Source organism: Poecilia reticulata, chromosome 1 (genome assembly GCF_904066995.2).
Source record: "Poecilia reticulata chromosome 1, P_reticulata-male-v2, whole genome shotgun sequence".
NCBI classification, from domain to species: domain Eukaryota; kingdom Metazoa; phylum Chordata; class Actinopteri; order Cyprinodontiformes; family Poeciliidae; genus Poecilia; species Poecilia reticulata.
The window spans coordinates 21034248-21045867 of NC_088830.1; the positions used below are offsets into that span (position 1 = coordinate 21034248).

The 11620-nt window shown below is 43.8% G+C and overlaps 1 protein-coding gene across 2 annotated transcripts; it reads left to right on the forward strand.

Moving 5' to 3' along the window:
• Positions 1-294: 294 nt before the first annotated feature.
• On the forward strand, positions 295-11607 carry rfc1 (replication factor C (activator 1) 1). 2 transcript variants are annotated; one of them, XM_008412650.3, is made up of 23 exons: positions 295-450; positions 883-1014; positions 1109-1184; positions 2080-2196; positions 2286-2587; positions 2691-2765; positions 3416-3493; positions 3575-3916; positions 4004-4117; positions 4208-4387; positions 5055-5159; positions 5626-6046; positions 6127-6242; positions 6330-6444; positions 6955-7043; positions 7197-7334; positions 7469-7564; positions 7640-7893; positions 7974-8091; positions 8964-9109; positions 9181-9394; positions 10902-11084; positions 11160-11607. In XM_008412650.3, exons 1-23 carry the CDS (start codon positions 310-312, stop codon positions 11253-11255), a joined length of 3648 nt encoding a protein of 1215 aa, XP_008410872.2. In that variant the 5' UTR covers positions 295-309; the 3' UTR covers positions 11256-11607. The 2 variants fall into 2 exon arrangements, with proteins under 2 accessions (XP_008410872.2, XP_008410881.2); XM_008412659.3 differs by having other exon boundaries at positions 11163-11607.
• Positions 11608-11620: the final 13 nt, after the last annotated feature.

Genomic DNA, 11620 nt, shown 5'->3' on the forward strand with positions numbered 1-11620 from the left:
ATTTTAAGCCCCGCATAATGTGCTGCCATGGCCAATTAAAAAAATATTTTATTGATCTCAAAGGGAAATTAAATGTAACTTAAATTATTCAAGATTCTTCATGTAAAGAACCGGTCAGAAACACATGGAAGAATTTTGATCAGTACGGATATTAAAAATCTTAGGGTACAAAGGTTTTTAGAAAAAGTGGCAAAGAGCAATTAGTGCGATATCAATATCTGTGATTTAAATTTAAACCATAGCGGGTTTATTATCATTATTGCACGTTTTGATTTGTTTTTGAATTCCTAAATAAACTCGGCACGTCTGATGACGTACGGACGCACGCCAATCCTGTATTGGTGCGTCACCTCCTGGCGACCACAGTGCTTCGCGCCAACAGCTGAAAGATTTTCCGTCTTTTCTGCACCAAACCAGCATCCAGGGTGCGAGAGCAGCGTGTTCATCATGGTAGGTAACAGTTTAAATCTGTCCGCTCAGGCCTGGAGCCGCACAAACTCCCAAAGTTACTCAACAAGGCGAAAGATACCTGCGAAGTCCTGTGGATAAAGCTGCTCTCGGGTTTAGCTGCAGCTAAACCGCTTCAATTTATTTTACACTAGAAATAAGCATAAAGCTGTTTAAATGTTGACATGTTTGTGCTGGGGTTTTTTTTTTGTTGTTGTTTAGGAAAAATGGTGCGTTTACGTGCAGGATCTTAGTCAGAAAGTGAACGCTACTGAAAATGAGCGCCTGAACTCACCAATTAATCCTCCGACCTCTTTTCACTGAAGTCTCTGCATCAGTCTTGTGTTTACAATCACAGCGATCTAGTGAAGATATAAAAGTTTACAACTCCGCTGTGTTTCAATCTGCATCACTACATACTGTGTTTGTGTGCAGGACATCAGGCGGTTCTTTGGACCGGTATCAGGCAAGCCTGCCCCAAATGTAGACCGAAAACCAGACGAGAAGAAGAAAAAGAAGAGTTCTTCAGAAGATGATGTGAAAAAGAGGAAGAAGGAGAGCGCTAAGGCAAGAAGATATTGTCCTCCACCATGTAAAAAGAAAGAAAATCCTGTTTTCCCCCCCCATTTCATTACACAATATTTGTATTCTTGTTATTCAGGTCAAAAGCTCCAAAAATGAAGAGCAACACAAAAGCAGCGAGAAGAAAAGAAAGAAACGCCAAGTTATAGAATCGGGTATGCGAAATATTTTAATATTTATATCATAAAAGAACATATAGACTAATAGTCTAGAGATGCACCAATTAGATTATTTCCTGCCAGTACCAATTTCAGGTTTTTCTTTACGTCTGACCAGATTTTGACCAATTCCACTTTTAACTCTTCAAAGAAATAAAATGAGCTAAAGCTTCTTTGATAGAAAAAGTAGGTTTGAATCACTAGAACTGCACAAAAACATGAAATTGCAGATGTTGATGCTTATTTTCCTCACAGTTTTTTTTTTTTTTTTTTTTGCCCCTCATGAGCGTTGGCATGTTTATGTTTAAACTCTGCAGCACCTCTGGTCGTAAAATCCAGCACAAGTCTGTCCAAATGGCAAAATATATATAATCGGCTATTTGGATGTCAATTAAATCAAAGTTTGCATCCAAAAACATTTTTTGCTATTTCAATATTAAACATGCTAAAGCTGCAATAATTCTGATTTGATATATTGTGAAGCTCTAGTTGGAAACCAGCAAAATAGGAATTAATCAAATAAGTCCCCGAACTTTATCATTATTAAAGATGCATGAAAGAAAATGTTAGTTGATTTATCTACATCTTTATAACTCTTTGTAAAGCAGCGACTTCTTCCTGGTATTCCATTTCTGCCTGTATAATTACACTTTACAGTTTGTGCAATAGAGTAACACATTGTTTTTTTTTTTATATATTTAGATCTTTGTTAGAAAAATGCTAATCTTAATCCTTGTTTATCTTCAGTGAGAAAATGGCAGAAAACGTTTTGGAGTTCCAGTTTTCATAAAGCTGGAGGGGATCAGTTCTAGGAGTTGCATCTTTAAGAGAGGGACATTTTCTAAAAAATTAGATGAGAAATGAAAAACATGTCATCCTTGTTTCTAATCAGATTCAGACGAGGAAGAGCCGGTGATGAAGGCTAAGAAATCCTCCAAAGAGAAAGCTGCGACCAGCAAAGCAAAGCCGCCTCCTAGGAAGGATCCTGTGCAGTACGTCTCTGAAACAGGTCAGACACCATCGAAGGAAAATATTCTCAGTTCCTCCTAAAGCATTTGGCCTTTAAAGAAAATCTCTGCTCATCTCTCGAACCTGCAGACTCGGACAATGACAACTTCCAGAGTCTGAAGAAGGCCTCCAAGTCCAAACAGAACGGCGCTAACAAAAAGTCAGAAGAAGACAGCTGCAGTCCTAAAGCCAAAGAGCGAGTCAAGTCTCCTGCTAAGCCTCCTTTGAGTCGGGGGAAAACCGAGAGAAAGAGTCCCAAAGTTCCTACAACCCCTAAACTAGCCCCTCCCCCTCAGCCTAAGCAAACTCCCACCTCTGTTCTCGACTACTTCGGCAGCGGAGAGATTCACCGCTCGGACAAGAAGCTGGTGGCCAGCACCAAGCGAAAGGCTGTAAGCTAACTTAACTTTCCTCCAATCCTCCATGACGTCTTTTCTCTAATCATTTTCTTACTCTGCAGGAAACTAAATTTGTAAAACTCCTGTCTTCCTTCAGCCGACTCAAGAGTTAGACGACCTGATAAGCGACGAGGAATTGGCCCGGCAGCTGCAGATGGAGGAGGACACGGAGGTAAGAGGTTAAATCAACTACGGGGTGTTTTCACACGAAGCAGAAACTGAATCAGGGTCTTGAATTCTCCGTTTGGAGATCATTGGAAAATGTTTTCATTCAGTGGAGTAGTGTGGGGTGGGGGGAGAAAAGGAGGAGAAAACACATTCAGGATTTAAACAAGTCGTTTTAACTTTTGTCAATTTATTGTCATCAGATGCAGCTTGTTGATGTCAGAAAAGCCGTTTCCTCTCCTGACATAGTTTTAATTAAAGAGCAGCTTTTTGCAGCTGCACATGTGGGTTACATGAACCAGAGTGTGCCGGTTCCTGTTTAGGATGCGACTTCTTTCAGCACCTCCCTAACCAGCTACGAGCCCATCTACCTCCATCGGTAGTTAGATGTAGGGATTTTTCTGGCAATAGAAATATATTCCAACAAATGTACAATTTCTAGCTTGATATGTTTTGTTGATCTGTGGCGATTTCCAAACCCTCGTCAATTTTTCCCCGCTTTACCTTCACTAATTTCATATTGAAGATCAAAACTCATTAGTACATAACTGATGCAGAATCGGTCCTCTTCAATCCTAAAAACTGTTCTTCAGGTGATGGAAGGCCGACTTTGTAATTGTCTTTATGCAATGATTTTGCTATGTTTCTTTCGAGCAGGTGGAGAAACAAGTCCATGAGGACGAGGAGTTTGCCAGAACGTTGGCCCTGCTGGACACCGAGCCACAGCCCAAAAAAGTAATGCACTGCAACGGTCACTAACAGGCATGTTGGCTTCTTGTACAGGAGATGTAAAAATGTTTTTTGTGCCTTTTCAAGGCGCGCAAAAACTCTGAGGAAAGGCCAAGTCCAACCACGACCCCCAAGAAGAGCAGCGCGAGCGTCCCGTCGAAGACCAGTCGGACCGCTCCGGAGGACGTCATCAGTCCGTCGCCCAAGAAGAGCCCCGCTGCCGGCAGAGCCAGCTCCAAGCTGGCCATGATGAAGAAACGGGACGAGGCGAAGGACGAAGGCGCGAAAAGCAAAGCGCCCGCTTCACCGAGGAAAAACAAAACTTCTCCGAAAAAAGAGCCGCGTGCTTCTTCCATTTCGGACATGAAGTTCACGCCCAAAGCAGGAACGACACCGACGGCGCTGAAGACGTCTCCCAAGAAGCCCGAGGTAATGCTGCTTCCTGCGACGCAAGAGGCTGAACTCTGACCCGTTCGTCTGAGCCGCTTTCAGGTTTTTATTCTGCTTCCCAACCAGAGCACAAGTACAAGTCCTGACGATGCGGAGAAGAAGAAGATGCACACGCTAGCTTTCAGGAATTACCTCAACAGAGACGGACCGCGGGCGCTGGGATCCAAGGACATCCCCGAGGTAAGGTGGAGCGTCACGACGGGGAACCGGCGGCTCCGCAGTCGTTCTTTATTTCAAAACCAAGTTACTCAGTTTAAAATCCATTTCTAGGGAGCAGAGAACTGTTTGGAGGGGTGTGTGTTTGTGCTGACCGGAGTCCTGGAGTCGATGGAGAGAGACGACGCCAAAGCTCTCATTGAGCGTCACGGAGGCAAAGTGACGGGAAACGTCAGCAAGAAGACCAACTACCTGGTGCAGGGCAGAGACAGCGGAGCGTCCAAACTGGACAAGGTCAGCCAGCCTGCGTCAGATTATCAGGGTTTATTTGGATTATTTAATTTAAATAAAGATGAAACATAAAACAAACAAAAAGGGTTTCTACTACTGCTAAATTGAAGAAAATAACTGCTACTGCTAGCAGTAATAATGATGATAATCTTAATAATAAATTGTAATCGATTAATAAATTTGGTAAATAATAAATTAATCAAGAAAATGTTAATTAAGATTAAAAATTAATAATTAAATTCATAATAAATAAATGAATTCAAAATAGGGATTATATGGCCTTATTACTATTAATTAATCATTGATAATAGAATACACAAATATTAGTAAATAACACTTTTATTAAGGAGTAAGAAGAAGTGTAAGCTTTTTCACCCTGCATCACCTAAATCTGCTAAGACATGTAACATTCTTACAAATAAAAATCTCACACTAAAATGTTTATTAAACTCGAGCCCTTAATTTTTCCTTACATTTATTAAGCAGGGGGAAATAAACTGGTGAAATAATTTCAAGTTGCTCTGTTTTTGTACTCGAACGCAACAGGATGTTGTGGTTTATTTTTTTTTTTATATCTTCTGATTTATAAAAGAACAGGAAGCATAAATTACAGACATATTCCAGTTTCATTGATGTTAAGGAGTTTTGCTCTCTGCGTTTTGCTCTCTAGGCTGAGAGTTTAGGCACCACCATCCTGGATGAGGACGGCTTGTTGGAGCTGATCAGGACCAAACCAGGAAAGAAGTCAAAGTATGAGATCGCTGCAGAAACCGAGGTCAGGACTCCTGCAGTTGTAACATTACAAATGTTTTTACTTTGGCACATTAGCAGTAATAAACATCAGTGTGGCTTTTATTACAGTATGGCTTAAAGAGGCACGTCGTCCCATTTTTTAGCTCAATCAAGTAACCAAAGGAATAACATTATAACATGATGTAAAGCTAAAGAAAAAAACAATTTTACATGAAACTGCCCTTTAAAGAGTAGCAGCTTAACTGATGTGAAAACCACCTGATGGAAATTTACCAAAATATTACCTAAAGAAAAAAATATTACCTGGTGTTTTCCTCCAAAAAAATAAATTTTTGAAATGATTAGTACTGAGAATAAAACATAATAAAATGTTATTCACCCTCTGTGACCTCCTGCTGTGTTTGAGCCAGTCTATAGATATCAGCTTTAACCTTTCAATGGTTCTAATGAAATCGATCTCTCTTTATTTCTTTGGATGTTTCTTTTAGTGCAAAGCCTCAAACACCAGAACTCCTCCGAGTCGGACCTCAAAGGTCACCCCCAAGGCTCAGAAGATCTCCCCCTCCAAGGGGAACTCCAGGTCCCCCCAGACCCCGAGCCCCTCAAAGACGGGCCAGGCACACAGAGCCAGAGCCAGCGGCGGCAGCACCCCAACTGGGAGGGGCTCCAGACAGACGGCCCGGAGGGAGCTGGGCCTTCCCTCCGCATCCTCCTCTTCCTCAGCTCCTGGACCCTCCCCTCCTTCCCCTCAGGGGGACGCTGCCGGTCTCCTGTGGGTGGACAAGTACCGTCCACGTTCCCTGAAGGCTGTGATCGGCCAGCAGGGGGAGCAGAGCTGTGCCAACAAGCTGCTCCGCTGGCTGCAGAACTGGCACAGGCACCACAGCAGAGGAGCGGACAAACCCGCAGGTAGCAGAAGAACCGGCCGACCTCACGCCGGCTCACCTGGCAGAAACGTGTCGGTTCTAGATGTGCTTTCTGTTCGACAGCGTCGAGGTTTGGTAAATTTGGAGGAGGGAAGGACGACGGATCGGGATACAAAGCCGCTCTGCTGTCTGGGCCTCCAGGGGTGGGGAAGACGACCACAGCTGCCCTGGTCTGTGAGGTCAGTCGGAGGGCACACACTGGCGCCTAACCAGCAGACTCTGGCCGCACTTCCTGTTTGAATCTGTGGGTTTGCTTGTCGTTGAAGGAGCTGGGCTTCAGCTACGTGGAGATGAACGCCAGCTGCACTCGCAGCAAAAACAGCCTGAAGGAAGTCGTGGCGGAGTCGCTCAACAACACCAGCATCGAGAACTTCTACAAAGGTCAATGTTTGCTTATAAAGCAGCTGCCGATTCGTAAACGATTGAAAATTGGTTCCAAATATTTCCTAATAATTCGCTAATACCGATACCAGAAAGTGGCATCGTTGCCCTTTCACTGGAGCGGCTTCACAACCTGGAAAAGTCTGGAATATTTTCCAGGTTTGGGGGAGTTTGGAAATAGAGCTGGAAAAATATGAAGACTTTATTTCCTGCCCCCATGTTTAAATAGAGCAGGGTGATGTGACTTAAAAATAAAAACTAAATATATTTTTATACCAAATTCTGTAGATCCATTCATTCCTTCCTTTTATCCATCCCTCCTCCATTTTTAAAATATAAATAAATGGAGGTTAAAATGACTGAAAACTCTTTAAATCTGTAGAGAAGTTGCAGCGCTGCAACATGAAAACTGAACTCTGCCACACAGCTACCGCTGGCTGTGCTCTTCATGTTTATCCTCTTCTTCAGCAAATCTCAAACCGTTTTGAGCCTCTTCTCTCTGCCCTGCAGGGACGTCTCAGACGGTGAGCAGCAGGCACGTCCTCATCATGGACGAGGTGGACGGCATGGCGGGAAATGAGGACCGAGGAGGAATCCAGGTACTGGAGCTCGTTTCTCACGATCCGCTCGGCTTTTGGAGTTTATGGAAAGGTTCAAAATAATTGTTTGGGAAATGACTGTGTGCCTGATGGAAATCTAACCAGTTGGGATATTTACTTGTAGTAAGAGTGTTTTTCTCTGACCTCTTGTAGGAGATGATCGGCCTGATCAAAAACTCAAAGATTCCCATCATCTGCATGTGCAACGACCGCAACCACCAGAAGATCAGATCGTTGGCCAATTACTGCTTCGACCTGCGCTTCCAGAGGCCGCGGGTGGAGCAGATCAAGGTTCCCTCCGTCGTCGCGCTGCAACGTGTCCATTAACCTTAAAATGACCTGAACTATAGAAATGAGTGTTTTCATAATTGGATTTTCTTTCCTGTTCTATCATTTTATTGATTTGGTTTACACTTTTCCCCCAGGGAGCCATGATGTCTCTTGCTTATAAAGAGGGAATCAAGATCCCTCCTCCGGCTCTCAATGAAATCATCTTGGCCTCCAACCAGGACGTGCGACAGGTAAGGAGCGCAAAGCGCCTCGCTCTGTGAGGGCTGGGATATTTCCGTCTCGTCACTTTGGCCCCGTGCCTCCAGGTGATTCACAACCTGAGCATGTGGTCGGCCAAAGACAAGGTGATGACGTACGACCGGTGCAAGTCCGACGCGGCCAGCGCCCGCAAGGACACGAAGCTGGGGCCGTTCGACGTCTGCAGGAAGGTGTTCGCCTCGGGCGAGGAGACGGCCCACATGAGCCTCATCGACAAGTCCGACCTCTTCTTCCACGACTACTCTCTGGCGCCGCTCTTCGTCCAGGAGAACTACCCGCACGTCCGTCCGGCTGCGGCTCGGTGAGCGGGGCGCGCCACGCTGCGTAGGTCTGCAGAGACTCGCGTCCGGCTGACGTTCCTGCTTTCGTCTTTGCTCACAGTGGAGACATGAAGTCCCACCTGGTGCTGCTCAGTAAGACCGCCGACTCCATCGCCAACGGCGACCTGGTGGACAGAAGGATCCGATCGAGTCAGAACTGGTCCCTGCTTCCCACTCAGGTAAGTGTTGTGTTGTCAACTATAAGGACTGAATTATTAAATAATATTCTGATAGCAACTGATAAGCTAATTAATTGTATTTATGTGTCAAACTTATCAGTCTGATCTCTGGAGGAGTTTATTGACAGATGCTGAAATGTTCTTTAGAAGCTAATTTTAAAGTAGCAACTTATTTGACATGTAATGACATTCATCTATATATGATCAAATAATAACTAAGTTTTCCATAAACAGCGTGTGAAATGAAAGATTATTCCAGCTCAGTGTGAAGCCGAGATGAAGGCCTGTTGCAGAGTCAGAGTGTGACGTGTTTTTGTCTCTACATGCATATTTATCTACAATGTTGCTATTTTGAGTAGGACAATAAATCAATAACAATATGTATTTTGATAAATATGTGATCAATATCAATAGATGAAATGTCCGATAGAACATGTAATAATTTCACTGAGCTCCAATCCCGAACTGCACAGCATTCTGGGGGATGTAGGCAGAGGAAAGGCTAAAGCTAGGTGCGTGGCATCGGCTAACTGACTCGCTCTTTGGTTACCTAGCAATAACTTGCTGAGAAACTTGTGCAGCCGCAGTTTCAGGTTTTGCCACTGTGCCTCAGAACTGCTGGAAAAAAAACAAAACATGGAAAAGAGAAAATAACAACTGGAGAGGAAACTGGATAAAACATGAGAAATCACGCCACCAGTTTCAGTATTTCAGATATTTAAAACTTAAAAACTAATCCGTTATATCGACTGATATGAAACGCTTGAATCGTGATGCATTTTTCAGCCATGTCGTCCAGCCGTAGCTTGGAGCCACTTCTGCCACTTTAGTGCAACCAGTGTGAATGCTTCTGAGCCTGGTTGTGTTTTCAGGCCATCTTTGCCAGCGTGTTGCCGGGCGAGCTCATGAGAGGATACATGTCTCAGTTCCCCGCCTTCCCCAGCTGGCTGGGCAAGAACTCCTCCACCAACAAACATTCCCGCATCGTGCAGGAGCTGACCTCACACATGAGCTTAAAGTACCGTAAGCTCCTTTTGTTCGTCCGTCGCGCTCCCGGGGCGGGGTGTTTCATGCTCTTTGCTCCTGCAGGACCCTGAGCAGCAGACAGGCGGTCAACCTGGACTACATGCATTACCTGCGCCATGCGCTGCTGCATCCGCTGCAGAGGCACGGGACAGAGGGAGCGGCGCAGGCCGTGCAGCTGCTGGACGACTACCAGCTCCTCAAGGAGGACGTGGACAGCATCATGGAGATCAGTGTGTGGGGCGGGCAGCCTGACCCCTACTCCAAACTGGACCCCAAGGTGAGCTGAGGACCACTGAAGAGGCTCACTCTAATTTTTTAAAAACAGTTTCTGAATGCTTTCCCATCCTGATCGTTATTTTTATGCTTTTAGGTAGGGATACAAACAATTAATCCACTTCTATTATTACCTGCTTAGACCATTTTTTTAGTCTTGTAGTTTGGCCGCCATCCAGCAGAGGGCGCCGCCGGTCATCCTTAAAATAAAGATTTTGGAGCCGTACCATAAGGGGAAAGAGAAACGGTCCAAACGGAGTCCGGCGTGGGGCACAAAATGCTCTTTATGCGGATCAATCAATCAATCAAATTTTATTTGTATAGCACATTTCAGCAGCAAGGCATTTCAAAGTGCTTTACATAATTAAAATAAAAACAGAAATAATCAGCGAGAAAGAGAGAGATTTAAAAAAAAAACCATTACATCATTAAAACGTCGAAAAGAAAGAAGAAGAAATTAAAAACATAAAAACATGGAAGACATCAAAACCCGCACTCTAACCCTAATTTAGCCATAAGCAACTCTAAACAGGTGGGTTTTAAGTTGAGATTTAAAAGCACCCAGTGTTTCAGCTGTTTTACAGTTTTCTGGAAGTTTGTTCGAAATCTGTGGTGCATAGAAGCTGAATGCTGCTTCTCCTCGTCTGGTTCTGGTTCTGGGAATGCAGAGCAGACCAGAACCAGAAGATCTGAGGGGTCTAGACGGTTGGTACAGTAATAACAGATCTTTAAGGTATTGTGGTGCTAAACCATTCAGTGATTTATAAACTAACATCAGTATTTTAAAGTCTATTCTCTGAGCTACAGGGAGCCAGTGTAGGGACTTTAAAACTGGTGTTATGTGCTCTATCTTCCTGGTTTTAGTGAGAACCCGAGCAGCAGCATTCTGGATCAGCTGCAGCGGATCTGTTTTGAAATATAAACACTCAATAAGCTCCTTATGTTTCACCTTAGTAGCGCTCATTCAGCGCTGCGCTACGAAGTCGAGGATGTGATGAGAGAAAATCAGAGGAGAAAAAATGTTTTAAAGATACGATGCCAATGAGAGGTTGATTTTTGAGGGCCGTCGTCGTGAGTCTTTTTGGAGTAAAGTTTTAAAATTTGCTCCAGTTCAACCACAGACAGTAATTCTGCATTAATATCTTTCTATTGATGGGGAATTAATAAGTGTTTAACGGATTTTATTCTTTTCAGCTTTTATTTTTATACTCGGCAGTCTAAGAGGTTCATGTTTTGTTATATTTTATAAATATGTCTAAATTTAATCATGTGAGAAAAGCACAGTTATCGTTTATGTAATCAGTATTTAATACAAAAATAATATTCGATTTTAATGTTTTTCTTTTAATGCAGCATATTATGAAAATTTAGACCTTTACGTTATAGAAAGACGGTTGGCCTGCTTGACTGGAGTTTTTAAGAAAACGGGCGCTTGTCAACTAATCGTTAGTTGATCGATAAGATTAATCAACTTCAGATTAGCTCATTAGGTAATAACTCTGTACTCCCAGGTGAAGGCAGCTTTCACGCGGGCGTACAACAAGGAGGTCCACCTGACGCCATATTCCCTCCAAGCTGTAAAGAAGGGCCGCAGAGGAGGAGGAGGAGCGGATCTGGACGAAGGAGACGAAGGTCCGGACGACCAGGAGTCTGGGGACGAAGCCGAGGGCCTCAAAGCAGACGCCATGATCAAAGTAAGTGTGTTCAGACCTGAAGAGGTTTTTCTGTTCTGCTTTCTGGTTATTCACCTGTTGGGTTTCTCTCTGCAGCAGAAGAAGACCAAAACAACTAAAGAGTCGACGAAGGAGAAGAAGCAAGAATCCGGGAAGGGCAAAGGCAAGGGGAAAGGCAAAGCAAAGAAATGAACAACGAACTGTGCTGGACTGACTCTGCACTTAAATCAACACGTTAACAAGCATCGGGAGGAACTCTGCTGGGATTCTGTCGTTTTGCTCCAACAAAGTGACTGCTCCTTTTTTTTTTTTTTTAACTTCCAGTGTCTCCACATTGAACGGATGTTTCACGTGATGAGCCTGTCTGTCTGCAGGTGTGTCTCATCAGGAGTAGTGTCCATTCCCTCTGCCTTTAGGCTCAGCTTCAGCCGCTGCAGATGTAAATAATGTGACTGGTATCGTTTGCTACGCAGAAATGTCTTTGTTACTCCTGGATATTATTTTGTAAATTCCAATTTTCTAATAGAGGAATATGTTGCTCAGACATGCTGGGAGTT

Bases quoted from the DNA above. Each gene is read 5' to 3' on its own strand.
- rfc1 (XM_008412650.3), top strand. From the start codon at position 310: ATGACGTACGGACGCACGCCAATCCTGTATTGGTGCGTCACCTCCTGG. The intron at 3,494-3,574 runs GTAATGCACTGC...TGCCTTTTCAAG, and splicing joins CCGAGCCACAGCCCAAAAAA to GCGCGCAAAAACTCTGAGGA. The intron at 5,160-5,625 runs GTCAGGACTCCT...TGTTTCTTTTAG, and splicing joins AGATCGCTGCAGAAACCGAG to TGCAAAGCCTCAAACACCAG.